Below are 25,195 nucleotides of genomic sequence, written 5' to 3' on the forward strand. Positions count from 1 at the left end.
TAAGGCAAGTATTTGATGGAAGAAGTGAAGAGAAAAGCATGCAAAGTGGAGAATTCATGAAGAAATGAGCACTTGGAGAATTCAAGGCCACACGCACACATCATCCACGCGTACGCGTGAGAAGGACATTCATGGCCATGCGCACGCGTCACCCACGTGTATGCATGAGGAGAAAATTTACCAGCGACGCGCACGCGTCGACCACGCACACGCGTGACGTTGATCACGTGACCTCATTAAAGTGAATACGCTGGGGGCGATTTTTGAGCCTTCCAAGCCCAAGTCCAACTCATTTCTGAGGCTATTTGATGCAGAATTCAAGATTGGACAAAGGGAGGAGCAATTAGATTAGCTTAGAACCATGCTTTAGGTTAGTTCTAGAGAGAGAAGCTCCCTCTTCTCTTTAGAAATTAGGGTAGAATTAGGTTAGATCTCCTTTAGATTTAGGTGTAATTCTTGTTTTCATCTTGTTTTCTTTACAATTTCTTGTTCTATTGTCTTGATTTTCTTATTTCCTATTGTTAATTTCTCATTTTAGTTACTTTCATGTTCATCCACTCTTGTTAATTTTCATTCTCTTTAATACAATTTTGAGGTATTTTATGTTTATTGTGCTTTTCTTAGTTGTTATTGTTAATTTCTTGCATTAGGTAGTTATAGATTTATTATTCTTGCAAATTTATGATACTTTCCTTTTATGCCTTCCTTTTTTGCCTTTCAAGTATTTGACAAAATGCTTGGTTGGATGTTAGAGTAGTTTTGGAGCATTCTTGACTTGGAAAGAGAAATTAGACAATCTTGAGTCATTAATACCCAACTTAGGTTGGTGATCTAGAGTTGTTAGTTAATATTGTTTCTATTGACTCTAATCTCTTGCTAATTCAATTAGTGAGTTGATTAGGACTTTTGGATTGAGATTAACTAGTCTTATTTGATTTTCTCTCATGTGAAGATAACATTTTACCTTCTTCCTATGTTGGAGATGACTTAATAGGATTAGTTCTTGTTAACTATTGTATGATAATTGATGGCTAGGATAGAAAGCTTAGATTCTCAATCCTTGCCATAAATGCCTCTTTTTATTAGTTGTTATATTTAGTTGTTTGATTTTACATTTCTTGCCTTTTTAATTTCTTGTTTTATCAACCCAACCCCTTAAAACTCATAACCAATAATTGAGCACTCGATTGTGATTTTTAGGGAGAACGACCCGGGACTAATACTCTTGGTTATTTTTATTAGGTTGAACTTGTGACAACCAAAATTAAACTTTGATTGAGGACTGTGTGTTGGTTGAAAACTATATTTCGACGAGATTATTTGTGTGAAATTCCTAACTGACGAAAAATCTTCAATCAGGAGCCTTACTTAAAGATTCTGGATACTCGTTGGGATTCAGAACTTAAAAAAAAAATATTCATGTTGCTGGCTATTGGTTAAATCCTGCTTTTCAATTCAATGTTGATGAATTTGAAAAACATAAGCAAACTACTTCTGGCCTACTAGATGTAATTGAGAAATATGCCTTTGGTGATCCAGAATTGAATTCTAAGTTGACAAGTAAGATGAGAATATATAAGAATGCTGAAGATGATTTTGGAAAACAATCTGCACTGCGTGAACGAAGCACAGTGATGCCAGGTAAATATTTTATTTATTTTTATCTTTCTTTATTAGTTTATTTATTTAAAAAAGCTAATTGTAATACATTACCTCTTTTGATTTTAAGACCAATGGTGGGAATCTTATGGAATTGGAGCACCAAATTTACAAAAGTTAGCCATTCGTGTTTTAAGTCAAATTTGTAGTTCTTCGGGTTTTGAGCAAAATTGGAGTATTTTTTAACACATCCACACAAAGAAGAGGAATCGGTTAGAACATCAAAAGCTTAATGATCTTGTTTTCATTCATTATAACTTGAGGCTCCAACAAAGATATCTTCTATAATTATTTATCTAATTTTAAAAAGTATTGTTCATTAAAATTTAATCTTTAGTTTAGTAATTAATAACTTGATAACAGAGGAATCTAACGAGAAAGCAAAGCTATGATCCAATTTGTTTTGATGCATTTGATGACCATTCAAATTGGATATTGGAAGATTCACCGCTGTTTTTAACTCCTGAAGAAGTTGATGCTCTACGAAATGATTTGGCAAATATGTCCATTCAACCAACTTTAGATGATCTTGGTAAATTGTTCAATTGTTTGAATATTTTAATTGTCAGTTGCTATTACGAATTATTCTTGATATTAATTTGTAAAAAATACACAAATGTAGATCAATTAAATTTGGAAGATAGATCAAGATAATGATGGACCGAATAACAATGTTATGGAAGATATGGATGCAACTCAAAATAAGAAAAATGTTGATCAAGCTCCTAATTTGTCCAATGAATTGTGTTATCTTTCACTTGCTCTTGTTGATTTAAATTGAGAACATATTTTGTATTAGAGACTAGTTTATTATCGATTTTTTTAGATTATTAGTTATATTTAAGACTTGATATTAGATTATTAATGTTTGTAAAGACTTACATTTTAAGTTTTAAGACATTATTTTAATTTTATTTATATAATTTTATATTTTTTTTAATTATGACCAGGTTAACCGGGTGAATCAGTGACTCACCGATTGAACCAGTAACCCAGTAATCCTGTCATATGACCGGATTGATTACGAGTTCGGTTTTGATAACTATGCTTTTAATAACACAATTAACAATAATTACGTTTGGTAAAATAGCTTTTAAAATTTAAAAATACCATAAAAGATATAAATTTAAGCGTTAAATTTAAAAATTAGTTAATATATGAGATTATATTATACTTTTAAAATTTGAAAAGCACAGTCTAACTTTAAAAAGCTCCACCTTAATTACTTTCAAAAGTACAACAATCTTTTAAAATCCGAAAGTACAAACACATGATTTTTTTTTTATTTAACAAATACAAAATAAAAAATTTGTACTTTTTATATACAAGTACATCTCTAAAAAACTTTCCCAAACCTAGCCTTCATGACCACGTCTATTTTGTTCTGAATAGTTCATTTGTATACTCTTCTGAACCTGCCAGAGCCTAGAAGGTATTCTACTGTTGTGTGGCTGAGTTCATCGTAAGAGAATTTGTGGTGCCAGTGCTCCAATTTCCAATCTTCGATCTCTACTGCTTGCTCCTTCATCTTGTTTCGCAACCAAAGGTAACAAATTGAAACGAGATTGCCATGAAAGCAACACAGAAGAGAACGTTTTTGGCAACTACGCCGCTAAAGAGAGAGGAATAGGAGAATGCAAGCTGGTGGAATGGTAAATTAGTTGTGTTTATGTCTCTTGCAAAACCTGAATTGATGAAAACTCCATGTGATTACACTCTCTTCTTCGATCCAATTGGTTTTCGAAGCAAAGAACTCAACTAACATTTCAGAAGACACGTAGTTTGCGATCGCTGAATCTCTTTAGCCGACGACTATATGTAGGTAAACTTCACCCACTCAGAGATAGAGATAGAGAGGGAGGGAGAGAGAGAGAGGCTAGCTACACTGCTACAGGGACTAATCTGTCATTACCATAGGGATTGATATAGCCACTAGCTATAGAGACTAGGTATTGGCAAGAGTTTCTACGAGGACTGCAATGACATCCATTTCCGATCTATCCCTTTTTATTTCCCCTGTGGAGGAGGCGAATAGTTCAATAACCGGAAGTATTCATGAATATCAAGTATTTTAAAAATAGAATAAATTATTAGTATTCAAAAATTCGAATTTACATCCTTGAGTTTTTATTTTAGAGAATAAAATGTGATTTTTTATCTTTAAGTAGTTTCTCTCTCATATTTTTTTTATCTCACTTATAAAATAATAAAAAATCACATTTTACCCTTTAAAATAAAATTTAAAATTTAGAGAATTCAATTCCAAAAGTTCGCATTCTTGACAAAAAATCAAAAATAAATTCTAAAAGACGTTAACAATAAATAAATCCTAAAAGATTTTAAAATACGATAAAAAAATTAAATATTAAATATATATCTAAAAAATGTTTTTCGATATCAAATTTTAATACAAATTCTTGCAATCATTATTAGAAAAATAAGATATTTTCATTCTTAAAATTTGTTAAATTTTTTATCAACTGAATTTTTTTAAAAAAATTATTATGAATGACCACATTTCTAAATATTTAAATATTGCCACAAAAATTTAGAACAGTTAAATATGAAAATTTGTTTTGTTACTTACAAAAATTATTGGTTCTTTTCGTGGTATTTTGAAATCATTCGAGAGTTGTTTTGTCGATAACATATTTTAAAGAGTTTTTTGTCAACGATTGAATCTTTTGAATACCGAATTGATAGTTAACCCTTACAAATATAACACAACTATAATAAAATTTAATACAATTCAATCAAATGTATCAATTCAACTATAGTAAAATCTAATATAATTTAACCAAATGTAACAATTCAAACTAAATTTAATCAATATATACCTTAATCTCCTCCCGGATCCCAATTTATTAGGGGCAGGTCCTTGTCTTTTATTTGGAGTTAAATTTTAAAGTAGTCTATGAACTTGCATTCGAGCCTTAAAGTGATCCCTAAAATTAATAATTATTTAAATTTGTCTCTGAAATTTTCCTCCGAGCCTCGTAGTAGTCTCCAAAATAATTTTCATCCATCCTTACCATTGGAGAGCTGAATTGGACTGAAACAACGTCGTTTTGTATTTATACAAAAAAAAAAGTTGCTATTATTGTGGAGCTGTTGGCGACGAAGGGGTGGAAAAGGTTGCCAGAGCGCTTGAAAACAGTGGGAAAGTGTGAAATTTGGACGGCGTGTTTGGAAAGCACCTCGATCTCGTAGTAGTGAGGGAAAAACTTGCCTCTGCCGTTGTAAGTGAGAGAGTAGTATTGAGTGTGAGAGAGTAAGGATGGGGAGAGAGGACTCAAAATGGTTTTTTTAAGTACAAAACATCGTTTCAATCCTCTCTAATGACAAAGATGGACGGAAATTATTTTAAGAATTACTGAGTTTTGGAAGACTGTTTTAGGGATGAATTTGAGTAATTATTAACTTCAGAAATTACTTTATAAAATTTAACTCTTTTTTGCTATCAAACACTTAATAGCTATATGTACAAGTTAACGTTCAACTTCAGTATTTGACGTTGTCTTATGGAGAAAATTAAAATTAACCCACAACTATATCGACTAACAAAAATAAACATTAGAAATAGAATTGTGTATTAAAATCCTTTGAAAACTAAGTGTGTGTTTTTATTGTGCTTTGTTTGTCAAACTGGAGTTTGAATAAAAGTGATTTTATAAAATTGATTTTGGATAGAAGTAAATTTGTGCCAACATGATTTATGTTTGGTAACTCTGTACTAAAATTAATTTTGATAAAATAAATATTGTTTGGATAATATTAGTTAAAATCACTTTTAGATAGATAATTACTAAAAAAGACATGACATTAAATTATAATGTTATTCTTTTATACATGTTTAATTTTTTTTATACTTTTTTCTTATATGTTTTTATATAGTATATTTTTAATACTCTTAATACTCTTTTAATACGCTATAATTTTTTACTATTATTATTATTTATGGTTAATTTTTTGTTTAATTTATTTTATCCCATGAGATCAATAAATTATATTATAAAAAAATAAAAATAAATATAATGTACAAAAATTACAATTATAAAAATATATAATGTGAAGTAAAAAATTAAGAAATATAAATAACAAATAATAGAAAAAAAGCATATATAAAAAAAATAAAAATTTTATAAAAAATATAATATGTATAAAAGATAAAGTTGGTAAAAATATAAATGAATGTCAATTGTTAAAAGCTCGTTAGTGCAACGCAAAAGTTAAAAATTGTTGCTTCTTGTAAACGTTTTGTGAAACTTCTGTATTTATAAAGAGAAAAATTAGCCAAATAAAAAATTGAAGCTTTAAAAAAGTTGTAACATACTTTTCCCCTTCTAACGTGTTTGCCAAACACACCCTAAAGTATCCACTTTTAAAAGAGATTAATTTGGGTAATTATTATGGGCAATTACTCAAAAAAAAGGAAAACCATAATGCCATAATTAACCCAGTCCCCCCATTAGGCATAATACCCCCCTAAACTGAGTAACCCAAATCGAACACTAGGATGGAAATTGTTTCACACTTTGATAATACGTTTGTCTTCGGAATTAATGGATGGGAAAATTCATATCTGATTATTCTTGATCAAGTAATCGTGTAAGAATATAATTATAAATTGACAAATGAACTGACAAAGCTAACAATACAAACTTAGATCACCTGAACAGTAGTTTCCATCCTTTCATCCAAACAAAGGAATATGACCAAATAATTTCTTCTACATTTTGAGAAAATGTTAAATCCGTACGTCAACTATATAAATGCTGTTCAGAGACTAGATAAATAAAGCAAACAAAAAGGTATCAGTGTGACCCTCATTCTTCCCTATAATCTGGATTCTCCTTCAATATAACAAAACCTTCGAGAATTGGCGACAAGGGAAGATATCTGCAAAAAAAGTGCAAGTGTTAGAAGACAACAAGAGCCTAGTTTTAAACATATAAGGCAGTCATATATTACTTTTCTGTTGCTAATTCTGCCCTATCCCCAGCAGCCAGAAGAACAGGCGTGGAGTGAGTCTGGAAACCGGTGATCGTTTTCGGGCGACCTGCTTGTCCGACCACATCTACTGCTTGACCGACCCTAACAGGGACTGACAGAGGCCTCAAGTCCTCATCCACTGTCAACAACATCCTCGGCTGTTGCAAGAGAAACGAAGCAACTCAGATAGGGCATAAAAAATCAGGAAGATTAGATAACCGGAAAGAGTTCAGATAATGAAACAAACCTGCATTGCCAAAACAAGGAAGTAGAGAACATAGTGATATTTTCCAAGCACAATAGCTTTCATATCAAGGCATGCATGCAACATGGTAATTAGTCCAGCAAGTGCTGTCCTGTAAAAATGGAATAGAACAACTTTGATTAAAAACATAAATCAGGGGAGAAGATAGCCACCGACATCAAAATTAATTGACGATTAAAATCTGATTAGCAAAAAAGGTTTTACTCACGGTGATAATAAGAAACGATCAGAATGATATGGATTAAGTGTCAGTAAGCCCTTTCCCAGATGCACAAGACCTTGTGCAATCCGCACCTGAAGATGTAGTGAATGAAATTTAGTGACCATAACAACATTGAGAATTGAAAAAAATAAGGTAACTTGGATGAAGCATACACAAAATAGAAGGCTGGTATCCTTGTAGTAGTAGCTTGAAAGATTGCGAAGCATGCCAGCAATTCGGGCATTGTTTGTTCCAGCACCAATCAGACCCAAGGAGATAACTGCCGCCTGTAACAGAGTAAATATAATTTTAGCTACAAATAGTGAGTTATATAGAACATACTGAGAACTAGGTTCTAATATCTTTACCATTGCCACTTCTAGATCAGTATCATGGCTAAGTCTGCTCAAGGTATCCATAACATTGACCTGGCACAATCCAGTAAAGGGTCATCTCAAGAAAATCAGATGCGACATCTTGGCCCAATAATTATGATTACAGACATTCAATTCGATAATCTTTTCTGAGAAGAGAATGCATCTATAAAGACTACAAGTCTGCAGCCATGAGAAGCAAGGCCCATTTTTACCTTTGGATTCGATATACACAGTAGACCAAGTGCCAGAGGAACGGCTCGGCGGATATTTTGCTCCCCATACTGTAGAAGATGCTCTAATGATCGAATAGCCATCTCTAGTCCTAATTCTTCAGCCATTGCTACCATAGCTATTCCAAGCACCGCAGGACCCTGATGCGTTTCACCTTTATCAAGATGTTGTGAACAATGACCCAAGAGATTTTGAACCTATATGGTAGGAAGAAGTGTAAGAAAACTGTGCACACACAGCTGCAGCATAGATTTATTTCTAGAAAATCTGTGATTGAATTATCGTGAGCATTGTACCTTGAGAACATTCCCAGTTCCAGCGTAGGCACATGATAGGAGTGTCATGTCACAATACTTTCTAATTTTTTCATTAAAAGTCTTTGACACTTCAGCAGTCGCCTCCACACTTTCCTGTTGTCACAAAACACAATTAGAAGCAAAGAACAACAATCATTGGTGACCATGACCGCATTTCATAATAGAACTTCTCCTAACTATATAATATTAAATAAGTAAAAAAACAGAACAATTGAAGAACCAAAAGGCATATAAACAAAAGATAACTAGACACACAATAACTACCTGCTTTCCAAGATATAGAAGACCAAGGCCAAGAGGTAAAAGTCTTGTAAGAGGCTCTCCTAACTCAGACTCGCTCCGATCCATCAGTGCAAATATAATTGCTTGAGCGACTTCCTCATTGCAAGAACCCACATAGATCAAGCCCAATGAAATAGCAGTGAAAGCAATCACATCAAGTGAAGCTTTAGCATCATTCAATATAGGTGCCAATTTGCAACGTAACTGAAAAATGCAAAGCATAAATCAAAACTTTTTGCATTTGAAAATAAAAACAGGCATACCTCTCTTCAGCTTTACTAAAACAAAATTCCAAGAAAAAATTAGAGTAACAGCTGACCTGCTCATTCTGGGAGCCTGCATAAGCAATTCCTAATCCCATAATTGCACCAATTCTAATTGATGAGTCTTCTTTATCTGTGTAGTCACCTAGAAGTGCCATAGCCTGAAAGTAGTAAAGTAAGAATCAACATGGAAACAAAAATATGCAACATATGGAAGCAAGGAGAAGAATTTGAACCCACAGGATCACAGTCATTCTTGATACCGCAATTGACAATTCCAACTCCCAATAATGCACCAGCAATGACGTGGTTATCATTGCTATGGAAGTACTTGTCAATTTGTGCAAGTCCAGAGTCAACATCCCAGAGTAAAATCATACCCTGTAATAATACAATGTTAGAAATAATGGAAGTGGCATTCCTCATTTATCAATAATAAAAATGAAGGTTCAATTAATAAATTTATACCAAACTAGCTGCGGCACTAGTCTTCCCGTGTTCCTTATTTTTAAAAAGCCAATTTCCAGAAGAACCACTACTTGAAGAGTCAGATGGGACAGTCATTAGCTTATCCTGCAATAATGACAGAAAGAAAGGGAGAAATTAGGAAAATAGAAAACATCAATAATGTAAAAGCACAATAAATACGAAGATACAAAATCCTGAATTACAAGGTACATTGTACCTGACCAAAACCAGCATTTACAAATGCATTTACAAAAGTAGCAGCAAGGTTCTGTCTAGCAGAATCAACACTTGCACCAGCACTAGCCCGGCCATCAAGCAAGTGTGCCTACAAAAGACCAAACAACTTCAAACATTAGATTCCGAGCAAATTAAAAAAATTAAAAAGAAAAAGCTTCTAATATATATAGGCCATGAACACATCAAAACTCAGAAGACAAATTCTTTTAATAAAAGAAACTCTAGAAAGCTCAGCAGAGACTCCTTGCAGCAGTATGCATGTGTATAAAAATTCTCTGTTAATCCAGGCTATTGTGCTGTAAGGCACCAATTCCTGTATCATATCTAAATATCTAATACTAAACCTGCAATAAAATTCAGTTTTATAAAATACTGTCTTATCCCAACATCTAAAGGCACTGGAAGTAACTAGATACAGCATTAGTTAAGAATAAGGTCCCAGCAATTATCAAGTAAGCCACACCTTGTATATATCCTCAGGGGACTTCGGCTCCATGACTTCAATATCACGAGCAAGAGTCAGATATCCCTCACTTAACTTAGTATTGTTTATTATCTCCTGCAATATTTCTTTCTCATCCTCCTCCGGAACTAACTCGTCATCAAGCTCAAAAGTAATTCCCTACAAGTAAACAAACACGACAGATAGTTAACAAAAAAGAAAAACCAGCTAAATGAAAAATCTCAAACAAAATGTGAAATATTTGTCTCTCTCTGCCTCTAGCTTATTTGTCAACATCTAGCAGTATCCACAAACTCTCAAATGAATACTATTTACTGATCCAGGTTAGCTCTTGACATGGGTAAATTACCATCATTTCTGCTAAGCAAAAATTCCAGGACTTACATGACGTGCAAGTATGTAACAAAATTGCTTCCTTCGCTGCGGATCCTTGCAAGAGGTAAACACCTGTCTCACATACTGTCAAAATAGTGTTAGTTATAAACAGCAATAATAATTTAAGGAACACATAAATTATTTCTTCACAAGTATTGGGAATACAAGTACAAAATTTAGCAGATGATCTTGTGAATTCTCTATACAAAAACACACGAGAAAAAAATGTTCATAAATCACAATCAGAAAAGAATTGAGACCCAGAAATCCAGGGTCACACCTGCAGGTTATCCAGGAACAATGCAATTTGGAGTGCATTCGGATATTCCTCAAATTTTTGATAGGTCATATATGCAATGTCCAACACTAGCATGTCATCTGGTCCAGGAAGGTATCTGAAGAAGTAAAATATAATAAGTAAATAATAATATTGTTAATGCATCTATGACAGTGTCCAAAGTCGAATACCCCTAAAGAACAGTTGATCCAAGAAAAATAGCATATAAATATCGATGAAAAATGATAATAATTATGAACACAATAACTATCTCATGATCAACCCTTCAAACTGTTCCCTCACAGTGAAAGTCAAACTCCTAAAACACCAGTACATTGTAAAATACCATTCTTAAAATTTCCAAAATCAAATCAACAAGCTAAATCCATAATTATGACAGTATAACATAACAATTCAATCTATCATCACAAGTAAACAAATAACACCCATACCACACCATTGTCTTCCACAACCCCAACAACAGTACAAGCTAACCACAGTTCAAATCAGAACATCACATCACTTTACTTCACAGAAGTATAAGGATAACTCTTATTGTTAAATAACATAATGGATCAGAAATAAATACTAGAGATACCAAACATGTAGGAAACCAACAAAAAGAGTAACAGATTGCCAGACAAACAATAAATTCATTAAAAACAGGAGATATGAAGTTCATGTACAATTATCTAATGATAAACTTCTGTTTTTCAACCTTTCTTCGTATCTGTCCTGAATTTAATTGAATTCTCTTGGACAATAAATAAAAGAATCCTCATTTTCACTTACTTGGCTGAACTTGTGAGATATAAGCAGGTCCTCTTAAAACTCGTCTTGTCAACATGATCAACCAACATATCCAGGTCTTCCACCTATATATTAAAAAAGTAACAGATGTAACTCGCAATATATGGTAGCTAAGACACATCATAAAATGCGATCTAGCATATTACCTCCATCAAAAGATCAACAGCCTCAGGTTCTGCATTATGCTGCAGCACGATTGAAATTAGTCAAATTGTTGAAAATATACTCTAACATTTTGTAGTGCCCTGATCATTTTTCGAAAGCAAAGACAATGGGAATATATCATACCTTCATGTGAAAAGCAACTATTTGTTGTACGAGTTCCATAAGATCATCTATAGGAGCCTCTTCACTCTGTGGAGAGAGAATTAACGCATGAAAACTTAGATTGTAAAGGAACTTGACAATCTGATATGGGTAAACTACACTACATAGTAAAGCACAACTCAAATCAAATCCTTAGCACAAAGACCTTCTGATATTTAAGAGACAATATTATATTAGACACTTATCACTACAATACATATTAAACTTATGGTTATTAAGATCTATAAGTAGAGGTAACAGGCCTGGTGAATGGGTGGGCACATAGGTATTGCCATATTGAATTCCTAACTAAACACTAACTACACCCTAGCACAAGGACTACGAATGTACCTGAAGCTAAAATAATGGGACACCAAATGATGCACACTGTACGGTGTTGGAAAATAAGTTTAATGCAATTAAGTCCTACTTTTCTTCTGCTGCAATTAAGTCCTACTTTTCTTCTGCTTTTGTTTTTTTTTTTGTTGGTGGGGGGGGGGGGGGGGGGATACTATGTCTGATGCTATAGTATTGATATCAACGAATGTGGCAATACATGCATACTAAAGCACATTTAAGCTAAAGCTATAAAATAGTAATCATCTGAGAAAGCTAGAAACCCAACCTGTCGTTTTGCATACTCTTGGGCGATCTCTCCAGCCAGATTCCTAACAAAGGATACTAGCAATCAGCAGAAGTATGATACTCCATTTCATTCAGACTTCATCGACCAGAATTTTAGTTTCAAATCTTTTAAGTTGTTCGCTTACAAAACAGCAATCCATCTTCCAAAAATGAAAACAGACCTGAACAAGAAAAGAAATTCTCACCTAACATACTCGTGGCCCCAAGAACCAATATCACCTTCTGAACCCAGTAACCTGTACTTGAGGCTTTCCTGATAGAGTTATAAACCACACAGTAGTCAAATAATGGAAAGTTCATTTCACCAAAGTAACCATATGATTTCAATTTATTTTTAAATATCAATTAATACTTACTCTCTCCCCTTCAGCAGACATAGTAAGGGCCAGAACTGATAATATGTCAGCTAAGTACTTCTGCATTGGCAAAAGACAATTCAGTTAATCACCAAAATACTACCATCATTGTCTCATAAAGCCAGCACCAAAACCACAAAAATAACCTTACCTTCAAATCAGACTCTGCCATTGTCTCATAATACGCCTTCAAGGTTCCATAATGTGGACGAAGAAACTTCAACGGCTTGGGAACCGAAGTCATGGAGCTTGTTGAAGTACGAATTTCTTGTCTGTAACACAACCAAACGTTCCAGATTCAATCCGCTTTCAACAAAATGCTAAGCTAATCATTCAAATCATAGAGTTAACTTTCATCACTGAATTCTCAAGTACAAACTAGGTTTACCTCATGCTCTCAAGAGCAACCTTTTGCAAAGCTGGGTCGGAATCCTGAACCCTCTCCACGTACAATTCTAGCTGCTGCTTCAACGCCAAATCCTCATCGGACTGCACAAATTTCCCCAGAAAAATCAAATTTTTCTCTCCATAAGTTAAATAGAAAATCCTGAACCCTAGAATTCGAGTAACAACATAAACTAAAACTAGAGGCCAGGGTTTTAGACTCACCAGATCTTCGTTCTCGACTTTCTTCTTGTTCACGACCTCGTCGTTGGCGGTGCTGGTGCCGCTGCCACTGCCACCTCCTGCGGCGGTGCGATTAGGATCGGGCGCCATTAGAGGAGGAGCTGATAAAATGAAAAAAAAAAACCCCGAACTGGGAGTTACTGAGAAGGGAATAGAAGGATTATGCTGCAACGGAAAAAGTGGGAAGGAAAATTTTGGAAGTGCTGTTGATAGAAAAAGAAAGAACAAAAGAAAGTGCACACGGCACAAGACAAGTCGATCTTCTGAAGCTTTGGAACTTTGGAGTGAAGAGTGAAAGCATATAGCAGAAGCATTATGGTTTTCTTGCTCAGGAGGATTTCTTTAGTGGTCCATAGGCCCGTTATCTTAGAACACCTAGGCCCATTTTCATGGCCCATCAAGAACCTGGACTTCGTCATCAGTAAGACCCAAAAGGAATCAGAAAAGATAAAAGAAATAGAAAGGTATGAGGTAATGACCCAAGAAAATGATAAAATGGTTGAAATGTTTGCCACTATTAACAGTGCAGTTTGGATCAATTTTGTGTAAAAAATTTATACCATTCAAATATTAATTTTACTTACAATATGAGTTGGATTAGATAATTTTTTTTAGACAATACAATCCCATCTAATCTAATTTCAAGCGATTTGGATTGGATTGAATTTGTAGTTTTATAAATTAAAAAATAATATATAATCAATTTTAACACTAAATCTTAAATAATTAATAATGACATAACAAGTCTTAATAGTATTTTAAAAAACCAATGATAACATAATAATTAAAATAAAATTATAAGTTGGTTAATATAAATAAATAAATGTCATTTTTTAATTCATAAAATATTCATTAAATAATAATAATACATGAATAAAATAAAAATGTATAACAAAATAAACATATTATAAATATAATTTCAAATATAATAATATTGTATTACATGTACGGTTTGTTTTGGATTGGATCGATTTTGAAAAACAAATCTGAAATCCAATCTAATCCACATTTATCCACATGTGGTTTGCCAAAAAAAATTCCATCAAATTCAAATTAATGCAGTTTTAATCGGTTTAGATTGAATTGGATGAACAATTTAATTTGGATCCGTTTGAATTCGAATACTCCTAACTAAAGTGTACAAGAGTTCAAATGTTAGTTATGTCCTCGGAAGTAGATACAGACTAAGGTAGCGTTTGGAAGAGAGACCAAGACTCAGAGACAGAAATTGAAAGACAGACTGAAACAAATTTTAGTATTATGTTTAGTGTAAAGTAAGAGACAGATACTGAAATAAGAATGAAACACTAAATTAATTTGCACAAAGAATAAGGTTAGAATTAATTAATTGAAATGGGGTGTATAAAATGTTGTTAAAATTTCAGTCTCCATTCTCAAAAATTTCAGTCTCCTGTGTCCTCATTTTTTGAAAGTACTAAAATTTTCAAAATAATTTAGTACCAGTTTTTAGAATAACATAATACTAAGTCCCAATTTCTAATTTACATCTCAATACCTCAAAACAAACGTTACCTAAAAATATCGAGGATTGATTTTAAAAGGAAAATTAATCCAATCCAAATTATAATTTGTTGTGATTTTGATTGCATCAGTTTGATTTTTTTTTTTAAATCTAATCCAATCCAATCCAAACTATTGCTGTTTGGATTAGTTCTTTTTATTCGATTTTTAAAAAATTAAAATTTTAATATTTATTAAAAATAAAAATAATTTTAAATTGGTAAAATAAATATATAAATAAATATTATTTTATATTTATAAAATTCTTACTAAATAATAATAATACGTAAATAAGATAAAAATATGTAACAAAATTAACATATTATATATTTAATAATAAAATAATAATATTATATCACATTTTACAATTTGGATTTGATTTATTCGATTTTAAGAAGTAGATTCAAAATTTAATCTTATCCATACATTTTGCTGAAAATAGAATCCGATTTAAGTCAAATTATTACGATTTTGATCTGTTTTTATTTAAATTGAATTGGATAAGCAGTTTTGTTTGGATTAATTTAAATTTAAATATTCTTGATATAGACTATATTAGTTTTTTAGAATAGAATAAGAAAGGATACTTAGAATATAATATATAAGTTAGAAATACAGTCACCAAAAAAAAAATAAGTTAGAAATACAAAAATTAATATTTTTGTATTTTATTTGATAATAAATTAAATATAATCTAAAATAAATTATTAAAAATTTAATTTATTATTATTTTCTTTTTCAGATAATTTTTATGTTTAATTTATTATTATTTTCTTTCTCAGATAAAATTTAATAAAAAAATATCATAATAAAAAATATAATTATAAAATTAATAAAATAATAAAAAATTAAAAATTAAATTATATCTCTTACTAATATTTTTATGTTATTTTTATATTTCAATACATAATATTTATATTTATATTTTATCTGTTAAAGATAATTTTATATTTTTTTATCTTTAATGATGTAAGTGTCATATGCATCTAAATAACTAAACATATACAACTAGCTATATGAAACACATGGGTGTGTTTGTGTATGTGTAGGTTAAATTGGGAAAAAAATATTCAATGAAATCCAAGCCCAAAAATTTTAATATACATATATAACCGCCTGTCAGTTTTTTTATGGTTTCTTACAACTTTTTTTCCCAATATATTGCCACATTTGTTTATCTTAAAATATAATTAGGATCAATTAAAATTAATTAGTATATTTTAATATTTATTATTACAATTTTTTTAATATTTATAAACAGGGACGGACATATGGGAGGCGAGTGGAGGCCTCGACTCCCCCCCAACTTTTAAAAAAAAGATTAATAGTAATAAATTATTAAGTATGATTTAAATTTTTGTAATTTATTTAGTATTTAGTCTAATATAAATAAAAGTCCAGCCTAATCTAAATATTAATGATTTATAGTAATAAATTATTAAGTATGATTTAATTTTTTTTAATTTATTTAGTATTTAGTCTAATATAAATAAAAGTCCAGCCTAACCTAAATATTAATGATTTCTAATATCTAAAAAAATAAGTAACAATATTAAAAAAATTGAAAAGATATTATTATTATTATTAATATTTTTTAATTAAATAAAATTTTTTAAATCCCATAAAGTGGATTTTTTTCTTCTTGTGAGCGTCCTTCTTGATTCATTTGGTATTAATTCTCTCTGTTTCAACTATTACAACTGAGAGATCTTTTTCAGCGATGAATATTCTGAAGAATAACTCATAAACAAAATGAAAGGTTAATTTCTTGCTAATTGTCTTTTAATTATATTGAAAAGAAAATTGCTGAAAATTTTAACACAAATTCTATTATCGATAAATTTTATGATACGAAGAATCAACTACTTCGTTAATAAAAAGTACATACATATTTTTTGTACTTTAAAATATATTCTCTATTGATATATTTTTGTAATACATTTTACATCATATAATTTTGTATAATTTTTTAAAATTATATATGTTATTGCCCCTCCAGAATAATATTTCTGAATCCGTCCCTGCCTATAAATACATTTTTATATTGTATCATTCCAGACAACTTGATTACACTCAATAATACACAAATTTTTCCTCCAATTTAGTCTTTTGTTTCTAACATGGTATCAGAGACATGGTATCCTCCTTGAAGAGGATATGTTATTTTTCTTGTGGTGAAATCACCGTAGTTTTTGCATTTTTTTCTATGCCATTTTTCTTTACCTTTTGTCACTCCTTTGATACTTTTTCATCTCACCGACTAGCCTATTCTCTCCGTCTTGTGTCTTTTCGAGTCGAATGATCAAACATCAATGTCATCCCTTGTTTTCCTATTCTCATGAAGAAATCATATAGTTTTTGCTCTCTTTCGACAGTTCCGTCTGCGTTCTCTCGTGGCAGTTCCGTCTGCGTTCTCTCATGGCAGTTCTGTCTGTGTTTTCTCGTGGCAGTTCCATCTGCGTTTCGTCTGTGTTTTCTTGTGGCAGTTCCGTCTGCATTTTTTCTGGCAGTTCCGTCTGCACTTCCTTTAGACAAGCGGCAGTTCCGTCTGCGCTTCCTTCAGACTAGCGGCAGTTCCGTCTGCACCCATTTTAGAGAGTTTATGCATTTTTTTTCTTTTTTCTTTTTTCTCTTTATTTTGTTATTTTTAATAAGTTTCAAACTCAAGTTGTCACTTGAGTTTAAGGGGGGATGTTAGAATATAATTAGGATAAATTAGAATTATTTAGTATATCTGAATATTTATTATAGAATATTACATCTTTATTATTACGATTCTCTTAGTCCCTATAAATACCCTTCTATATTGTATCATTCTAGACAATACGAATAGACAATTTGATTACACTCAATAATACACAAATCATTTCTCCAGTTTAGTCTCTTGTTTCTAACATGGTATCAGAGTCATGGTATCCTCCTTGAGGAGGATACGTTGTTTTTCTTCTAGTGAAATCACCATATTTTTCTTCTGTACCATTTTTTTCCTTCTCTTTTGTCAATGCTTTTTTCCGGCAGTTCGATATCTTTTCAGCAGTTTTTCGGCCACTCTTGCGGTAGTTCTGTTTGCGTTTCCATCTGGCAGTTCCGTCTGCTTTCCCGTCCGGCAGTTCCATCTGCTTTCCCCTCTTGCAGTTCCGTCTGCTTTCCCATTCGGCACTTTCGTTTGCGTTTCCTTCTGACAGTTTCATCTGCGCTTCTTTTCGGCAGTTCCATATACACTTCCTTCAGACGACGTCAGTTCCATATGCACTTCCTTCAGACAGCGACAGTTCCATATGCGCTTCCTTCAGACAGAGGCAGTTCCATCTGCGATTCCTTCAGACAGCGGCAGTTCCATCTGCGTTTCCTTCCGGCAGTTCTATTTGCACCCGCGATAGTTCCATCTGCGCTTCCTTCCGATAGCAGCAGTTCTGTCTACGCTTTCTTCCAACAGTTCCGTCTGCATCCGTTCTATTAGTTTATGCATTTCTTATTTCGTTGTTTTAAATATGTTTCAAACTCAAATTGTCACTTGAGTTTGAGGGAGGATGTTAGAATATAATTAAGATCAATTAAAATTAATTAGTATATCTTAATATTTATTATAAATTATTACGTCTTTATTATTACGATTCTCTTAGCACCTAAAATATCCTTTTATATTGTATCATTTCAGACAACTTGATTACACTCAATAATACACAAATCTTTCCTCCAATTTAGTCTCTTGTTTCTAACAGTTTATATCTTCCATCTTTGTAATATAATTATTGTGGGAGCCTGTAAAACATTTAGATCTACGTAAGAATTACTCAATTGTCCGTCAAAAAAAATTTACTAAATTGTGAAATGATAGTTCTGTTTATGCTTGGCAATTGTAACATTGAGTGTAATTATACTTGATATTTGTAATTGTTGATCATTCATAAATTGTTTTAATGGTTGTGCTTCTACTTGGGCATTAGTAATTTGTACATAAGATTTCTGTTTGTGCATTATGTTTGTGATTTTTAACCAATTTTTTGTTTGTACATCTTATGTCATAGAACTACATTCTCCTTTCCCTATTGATTATGTGGTTGTATTTCCACTTGTCATCATTATATGCAGAGTCTGGCACGAAATTTAAGTTCTAATGTCTAATGAGGTAAATTTTATATCAATATAAAACGTTGGCTTATCTTTTTATAATTTAATTTCAACATATTTCTTGTATCATATTGATATTTATAGATTAGATCTAATATGCATATATGTGATATTTATGATTTTTTTTTATTTACACCAATAACAATAAAATTTTGTCCCACTAATAATGACATTAAACTCTATGTATTATATCTATAGAGAGGCTGTTTATATGTAGATCGCGTTTGACTACCTTATGGATAATCTTTTTAGATCTCCCTCGCTCTATCTTTCACCACTTGTCCATCTTCCATCTCATCTATCTTCCTGACTGGGTGTTCTGTCGGTCTTCTTCTCATATGTCCAAACCACCTGAGACGCGATTTTACCATCTTTTCCACAATAGGTGCTACTTCAATTCTCTTTCTCTTATATCTTCATTCCTTATTCTATCCAATCACATATGACCACTTATCAATCTCAACATCTTCATCTCTACTACACTTAGTTTATGTTCGTACTCCCCTTTGACCGCTCAACACTCTGTACCATAAAAGTATAGCCGGTCTGATAGCTGTGCGATAGAATTTACTTTTAAGTTTTAAAGACACTTTTTTGTCACATATAAAACTAGACGCACTCCGACATTTTGACCAACATGCTTGGATCTTTTGATTTACATCCTGTTCAATCTCTGCATTATCCTATATAATGCACCCAAGATACTTAAAACTCTTAACTTTTCATAGGATATTTTCTCCAATCTTCACCTCTATATTCGGGTTTTTCCTTCGCAAACCGAACTTACATTCCATATTCCGTTTTCTACGGCTTATGCGCAGAGACTATATACTTCTAGAACTTCTCTCTATAAATCCAACTTTTTATTTAAATCTTTCCTTGACTGTCACATATTTTTTTATTTAAATTAAATAAATACAAAATTTACGAAAATACATAAATACAGCTTAATTACATAAATACACAATTAGTTAGATCTTGATTGGTGAAGAGTTTCAAAAATTAAACACATCTCGGGTACTGAAATCCTGTGTCAGAAGAATTAAATGGGTACTGAGTACCCGAGATACATGCAAAAATAAGACCATCTCCAGTAGGGAACTCATTCCAGTTCCTGTTTATGGCCCACCTGTCATAAAAAGTAACTCCACATCAGCTTTTGCATCATAAACAGTAAATAGGAATTCAAAGTATCTCTATCTTCTCCATTATGAGGAACCAACTTTAGTCCCTGTTGTGGTCCACTTAATTAATTAATTAAAATACTTGAAATTAATGTAATTAATTTTTTTTAATAATGTAATTTAAAAATTTAAATTTAAAAATAATTCACTATTAAAAGATATTAATATTAAATAAATTTATATATAACAATAATACACAATATATAATTCGGAACTACACTAATTTGTAAAATTACTTAATACAAAAAAAAAAAACATAATTAAACTCTATAGTTGACGACAAGCATTGTGAAATTGCTATATGTGTTCAATCAAGTCCTCTTTCAATTGTCTATACTACTGCCTATTTCGAAGTTGGGCATTTATTTGGAGAAATTGATGGTATGGTGCAAAATCTTCTTCTCCTTGTGATAAGCCATTTTCAACGGTAACATAGTAACGGCTATTTTTACAACGACTAGTTTTGCAACGGCTAAATTAATATAACAATATAAATATAAATAATATTTAATATTAATTATGATATAAATAATTAATATAAATTATTAATTAAATAAAAATATCAATATTTAATATAATTAGTCATTATAATTATTATTAAATTAATTATTATTTAATTATATAATATAATTATTTAATTAATTAATCAATATTTTATATAATTATTTATTTTTTATTTTACTTCCCATTTGACAATTGTATATTGGTTAATGGGAGTCCCCATTCAGAGAGACTCCCTCATTTTGAATTGCGTAAAGGAACTCAAGTGAGTTCCTCTCCAACGCTCCATCTCTCTTTTTTCTCTGACAACAGAGTAGAAGGGCTCTAAATATTTACCCGTTGGAGATGCTCTAAACACGATATACTAACCTTACGTGTCACTCACTCAGGATTGAAGGCAATTTTTTTAAAATAAAAAAAATTAAAGAAATATATTCTAAATAAGTCAATGAGACATACATCATATCAATCTTTAAAATTTTCAATCCTCTTGAAATTGATGCATCTATGGCACCATTATAGAATAAAAAATGGGATAAATTATTAGTTATATTTGAGTAAGACTAAAATTAAAACAATTTCACTCATAAAAATATACATTAATTTAATATTTATTAAAAATTTTAACTATTTTTTTAATTTTATAATTTTATTAAATTTATAATTAATTATTATAATTTTTTAATTAAATTTTTATATTATTTTAATTTTGTAATTAATTTTTTTTAATATAAAAATATTAGAATTAACAAAATGTCTTTTTACAAGTTAAAAACATCCACAGTTAAAAACCTAATTAGATCTTTAAACACATATTTTTTTAAAAAAAAATATTATATTAATTTTTATATTTTTGACACAAAAAAATTATAAAAAAATAATTAATATTACATAAATTAATAAATCTCTCCTAAATAATATATTTTAATAAATAAAATATTTAATTTACTTATTTAAAAAAGTGTTCCCAGAATTTGTATTATTACAACACACTATTATTTTAATTAAAAAATAAAATTTATTAAAAATTATATTAATATGATAAAATTATTAAAATAATGTGATAAATAATTATTTTTTTATTGAAAAATTCCTGCATATAGACGTGATAGTTCATTTCTTTTTGAGACATATTTAATATTTTAGAATTTGAGATTTTCTTGTTATAATTTAATATTTTTTCGTTTTGGTCTTAGATTAAAAATTTTACAAATTGACATGATGTATGTTTTACTGGTTTATTTAAAATATTTTTCTTTAATTTAATTTTTTATTATTCTTTATTTAAAAAAATTGCCTTTAATCTTCAGTAACTAACACGTAAGATCAGTATATCATATTTGTTTTTACGGTAAACACAATAGAACTTCTCTAATGATTATCGTGTAACATATTATGGATTTTATATCATTTTGTTTTTTAAAAACAAAACGTAGTTACGCCAATTAAAAATATCTTTAATTATAAAAAAGTATGTTTTTTGTATAAAAGAACCTGTTATTTTTTAAAATTTAATTTTTATTATTAAAACTAAGGTAATAATTTTATATGCGAGTAAGTTCACTAATTTTATCATGTGAAAACTGCGTGGTTTACTAACTTAAACCAAATTTTCAGGTAGCCAAACAATATATTTGGTTTATGGCTTAGTATATGGTGAATTCAGAGGTTGGAGTTCACAACATTGTTGAAGCAGGAGTAGCAGGTAAGGGAAATTTTAGGATGGATGCTAATCGGGGGAGATCGTTGGCCAAAGCAGAGAGGAAAAACAGCGGCAGCCATGCAAACAAGCAGCCTTTTTCGGCGCCTCTCTTCCGATAGGATGATCAGGTGGGCTGGGACTTTTGGTTCGGGTAGATTTATTTGGGCCTAGCCCAAGACCCATAAAATGAAGAAAGTGGGTCACGAAAGTTGCAGCCACTAAAGAAAAGAATAAAAACTCTAACCCTACTTCAACACAATCAGATTTAGAATTGTCGACCCCTTCATCTTCATCAAATGTTCAGGTGTGCATGGTAAGCCCTCGGCCATACCCAATCGAATTCAGATGCTGCGTCTTTGTGCATTATCGAGCCGAAACTCATCGTGTCTTGTTGAGATTTATTGTTGGATTGATTCTGAACTCAGGTTGACGGTGGCTGCGAGATATGGCCTCCGACGAACCTAACACATCATTCGTATATGGTAGAAGAAATCGTGACCGTTGATGACGACGCATAACATTCGGGTGTGGAATGTAGAGAGACTATTTGCGCTGGCATACATTCATACTGGAGAAAAAGTAAGTTTAATCACCAAAATTTGTACCGAATGTTATTTTAATTCGGGTTATGAAAATTGTTACTGTTTTTTCGAATTCATGCTTTAATTATGTTTTACCTTCTTTTTTCCATAATATCCATCCATATTTAACTATAGGTATTATCCTCTTGGATCCGTTTGCCTCTTAATCAACCATATCTGAATAACAATTAATGACCAGTAGAAGAACACACAATAAAAATCAAAGGCTCAAGCTCGATTATATATACGATTGTGACGACTTAGATGATGATGATAGGAAACTCAAGTAGCCAAGTAACTTATCAAGGATAGACTTAGGTGATGAAATGGAATAAGAAAATAAGCTTTTGTGTTGGGGAAATTTTTCTATTGAAGAGGTAAGTATGAATGATGAATCAATGTGTTGTTGGTTTTTGTCTTTATGTTTGTCGGGTATTGTCTTATTGGTTGTCTTTTATAATTGGCTGTTGTGTTGTTGATTGTCTTTCCGGTCCATCCACATTGCTGAGGAATGTCTCTGCCGTTGGGGAATCACGCAAGGAGCAAGTTAACAGAGAGGGCCATCTCCAAATTTGTTGAGGTAGCTCCTTCTTCCCTCCTCCCACTCTTCCTTGTGAATCGGTTCGTTTTAATATAATAACTGTATTGTATACAGTTATTGTCAACATTATTAATTTTTCCGTATGAAATTTCATTTAAAAGTTTGTTGACAAAAAACATAATAATCACTCAAAATCTAGTTAAATGTGATTCATTCTTGTTAAAAATAAAACGTGAAAATTAAGTCGAGAGATCACAAAATAATAGTGTATGTTTTTTTTTTGTGCTTTTGCTGTAGTTTGTTAGTAGTTAACTGAGTTCGTGTTGCCAGATACAATAGGTAGCTACAAGTACTTTTATTCAAAAATTTTGGAAAGGAATTTCGAAACTGATATCGGTGGAGGTACCATCCGGGGATGGATTTAACGTAAAATGGAGCAAGAAAGAAGGTGGTAGTGTTTGATTGAATGAAGGTTGGTACAGAGTTGTAACGGTATTGGGGTTAAAACTTGAGTATTTTGTTGTTTTTGAGTATAATGGTGAATCTAAATTTTCATGACCGTCACCACCATGTGGGAAATAAGTTTCCGAGTCATATGGGACTGACCATTATAGAAACTTCTCAAACTTGAATAATCAATCTATGAAGCACTCGATGCAAATCACCATGAATTTAAATTTAGATTCACCATTATACTTAAAAATCACAAAATACTCATGCTTTAATCCCAAGAGCTCCACAACTGTGTACCAAACTGCATTCAACCAAACACTATCATCTTCTTCTTTGCTCCGTCTTACTTTTTTATTCCATCCTTGACTGGAACCTCCGCCGATATTAGCTTTGATAGTCATTTCCAGTATTTGTTTAAAAAATTGGTGGAAAAGATTGAAGTCGACAACAAGCACTAAATTAAATATTAACAAGCGACAGAGAAGAACGATCTCAACAAGTATTAGTTAATAATTTCTCAACATAAGATTTGTCGGGTTAAGGACGAGTAGGAATGAGAAACATTTAAATGGATTTGAGTGATTACATTGTTCTTTTCAAAGAATTATTTAATACAATTTTACACAGAAAGAAAAAGAAAAGTATGTTTATAGTTTGTTAACCCAATTCATGAGGAGGAGGATGAGGAGAAGGGGAAGAAAGCAAGAATCTGCAAAATTGTTAAATGTAAATTTTGTTGTGATAGTTGAAACTATTGGATTGGTTATGGTTGCACTCCCGTAGGGTTTATGCAAGTAACTAAATCGATCATCACTTGTTGCTTCACTTGTCCTTATTGTATCCCTTCCCGACAATCATGGTCTGCACTTCATGTGGTTTTTGTTCGAGTTTTATGGGCTAGTGAAATTGCATTTATTCAGTATTTTCTGTTTGATAGAATGTAACTGATCCTGATCCGATTTTACAGTTGTGGCTATTTCGGTAGACTGTTTAAATTGTTATGTCAAGGTTGCCGGTTTCCTAGTTCCCCTCTTTGCTTCTCGTGTTAGTTAGCAGGTGTGAGTGTTAATTTCTAACATTCTTTCTGATTTCGCCATCTTGTTTATTCACTCAAACTAGTTATGTTTCCTTCTTTTACCACGGGTTCTGGCAGTTGCGAAAAAACAAAACGTGATAATGCACTTATGGGTGTAGACATAGTTTATTTTCTGGCTCCCAAATTCAAAATTCAAAAACGAATACAAAATCGTCAGCCTCAGTTGAATATCACGCTGAAAAGAAATACATGGGCGTTATCGATTCAAGTCTTGTTTCCTATGGTTGATGAGCACTTAGTGGAGCTTAACTTGTTGAACTCAGCCGCAGCAACACGACAGCGTCGATATCCATCTCCCTGCAAGCTAACTAAATTCGTTGTTGGGGACTTCAT

General features: G+C 31.5%; 1 protein-coding gene and 1 long non-coding RNA gene across 2 annotated transcripts; one reads left to right on the forward strand and one right to left on the reverse strand.

The window, feature by feature from the left end:
* Window positions 1-6,224: 6,224 nt before the first annotated feature.
* LOC112737711 (26S proteasome non-ATPase regulatory subunit 2 homolog A) lies at window positions 6,225-13,484 on the reverse strand. The gene is made up of 25 exons (XM_025787755.3): window positions 13,135-13,484; window positions 12,914-13,014; window positions 12,677-12,797; window positions 12,526-12,585; window positions 12,355-12,422; window positions 12,150-12,192; window positions 11,507-11,572; window positions 11,365-11,403; window positions 11,201-11,283; window positions 10,412-10,526; window positions 10,141-10,215; window positions 9,757-9,915; window positions 9,274-9,381; window positions 9,057-9,161; window positions 8,829-8,969; window positions 8,645-8,749; window positions 8,308-8,529; window positions 8,023-8,136; window positions 7,708-7,923; window positions 7,487-7,546; window positions 7,292-7,405; window positions 7,125-7,210; window positions 6,899-7,007; window positions 6,631-6,809; window positions 6,225-6,558 (listed from the first exon to the last, which is right to left on the reverse strand). The coding sequence occupies exons 1-25, from the start codon at window positions 13,240-13,242 to the stop codon at window positions 6,486-6,488; spliced, it is 2,670 nt and encodes an 889-aa protein (XP_025643540.1). The 5' UTR covers window positions 13,243-13,484; the 3' UTR covers window positions 6,225-6,485.
* Window positions 13,485-22,143: 8,659 nt separating this feature from the next.
* Window positions 22,144-24,688, forward strand: LOC112737712 (uncharacterized). The gene is made up of 3 exons (XR_003169064.3): window positions 22,144-22,504; window positions 22,617-22,770; window positions 22,908-24,688. It is a non-coding gene; the product is annotated as an uncharacterized lncRNA (long non-coding RNA).
* Window positions 24,689-25,195: the final 507 nt, after the last annotated feature.

Source organism: Arachis hypogaea, chromosome 13 (genome assembly GCF_003086295.3).
Source record: "Arachis hypogaea cultivar Tifrunner chromosome 13, arahy.Tifrunner.gnm2.J5K5, whole genome shotgun sequence".
NCBI lineage: Eukaryota > Viridiplantae > Streptophyta > Magnoliopsida > Fabales > Fabaceae > Arachis > Arachis hypogaea.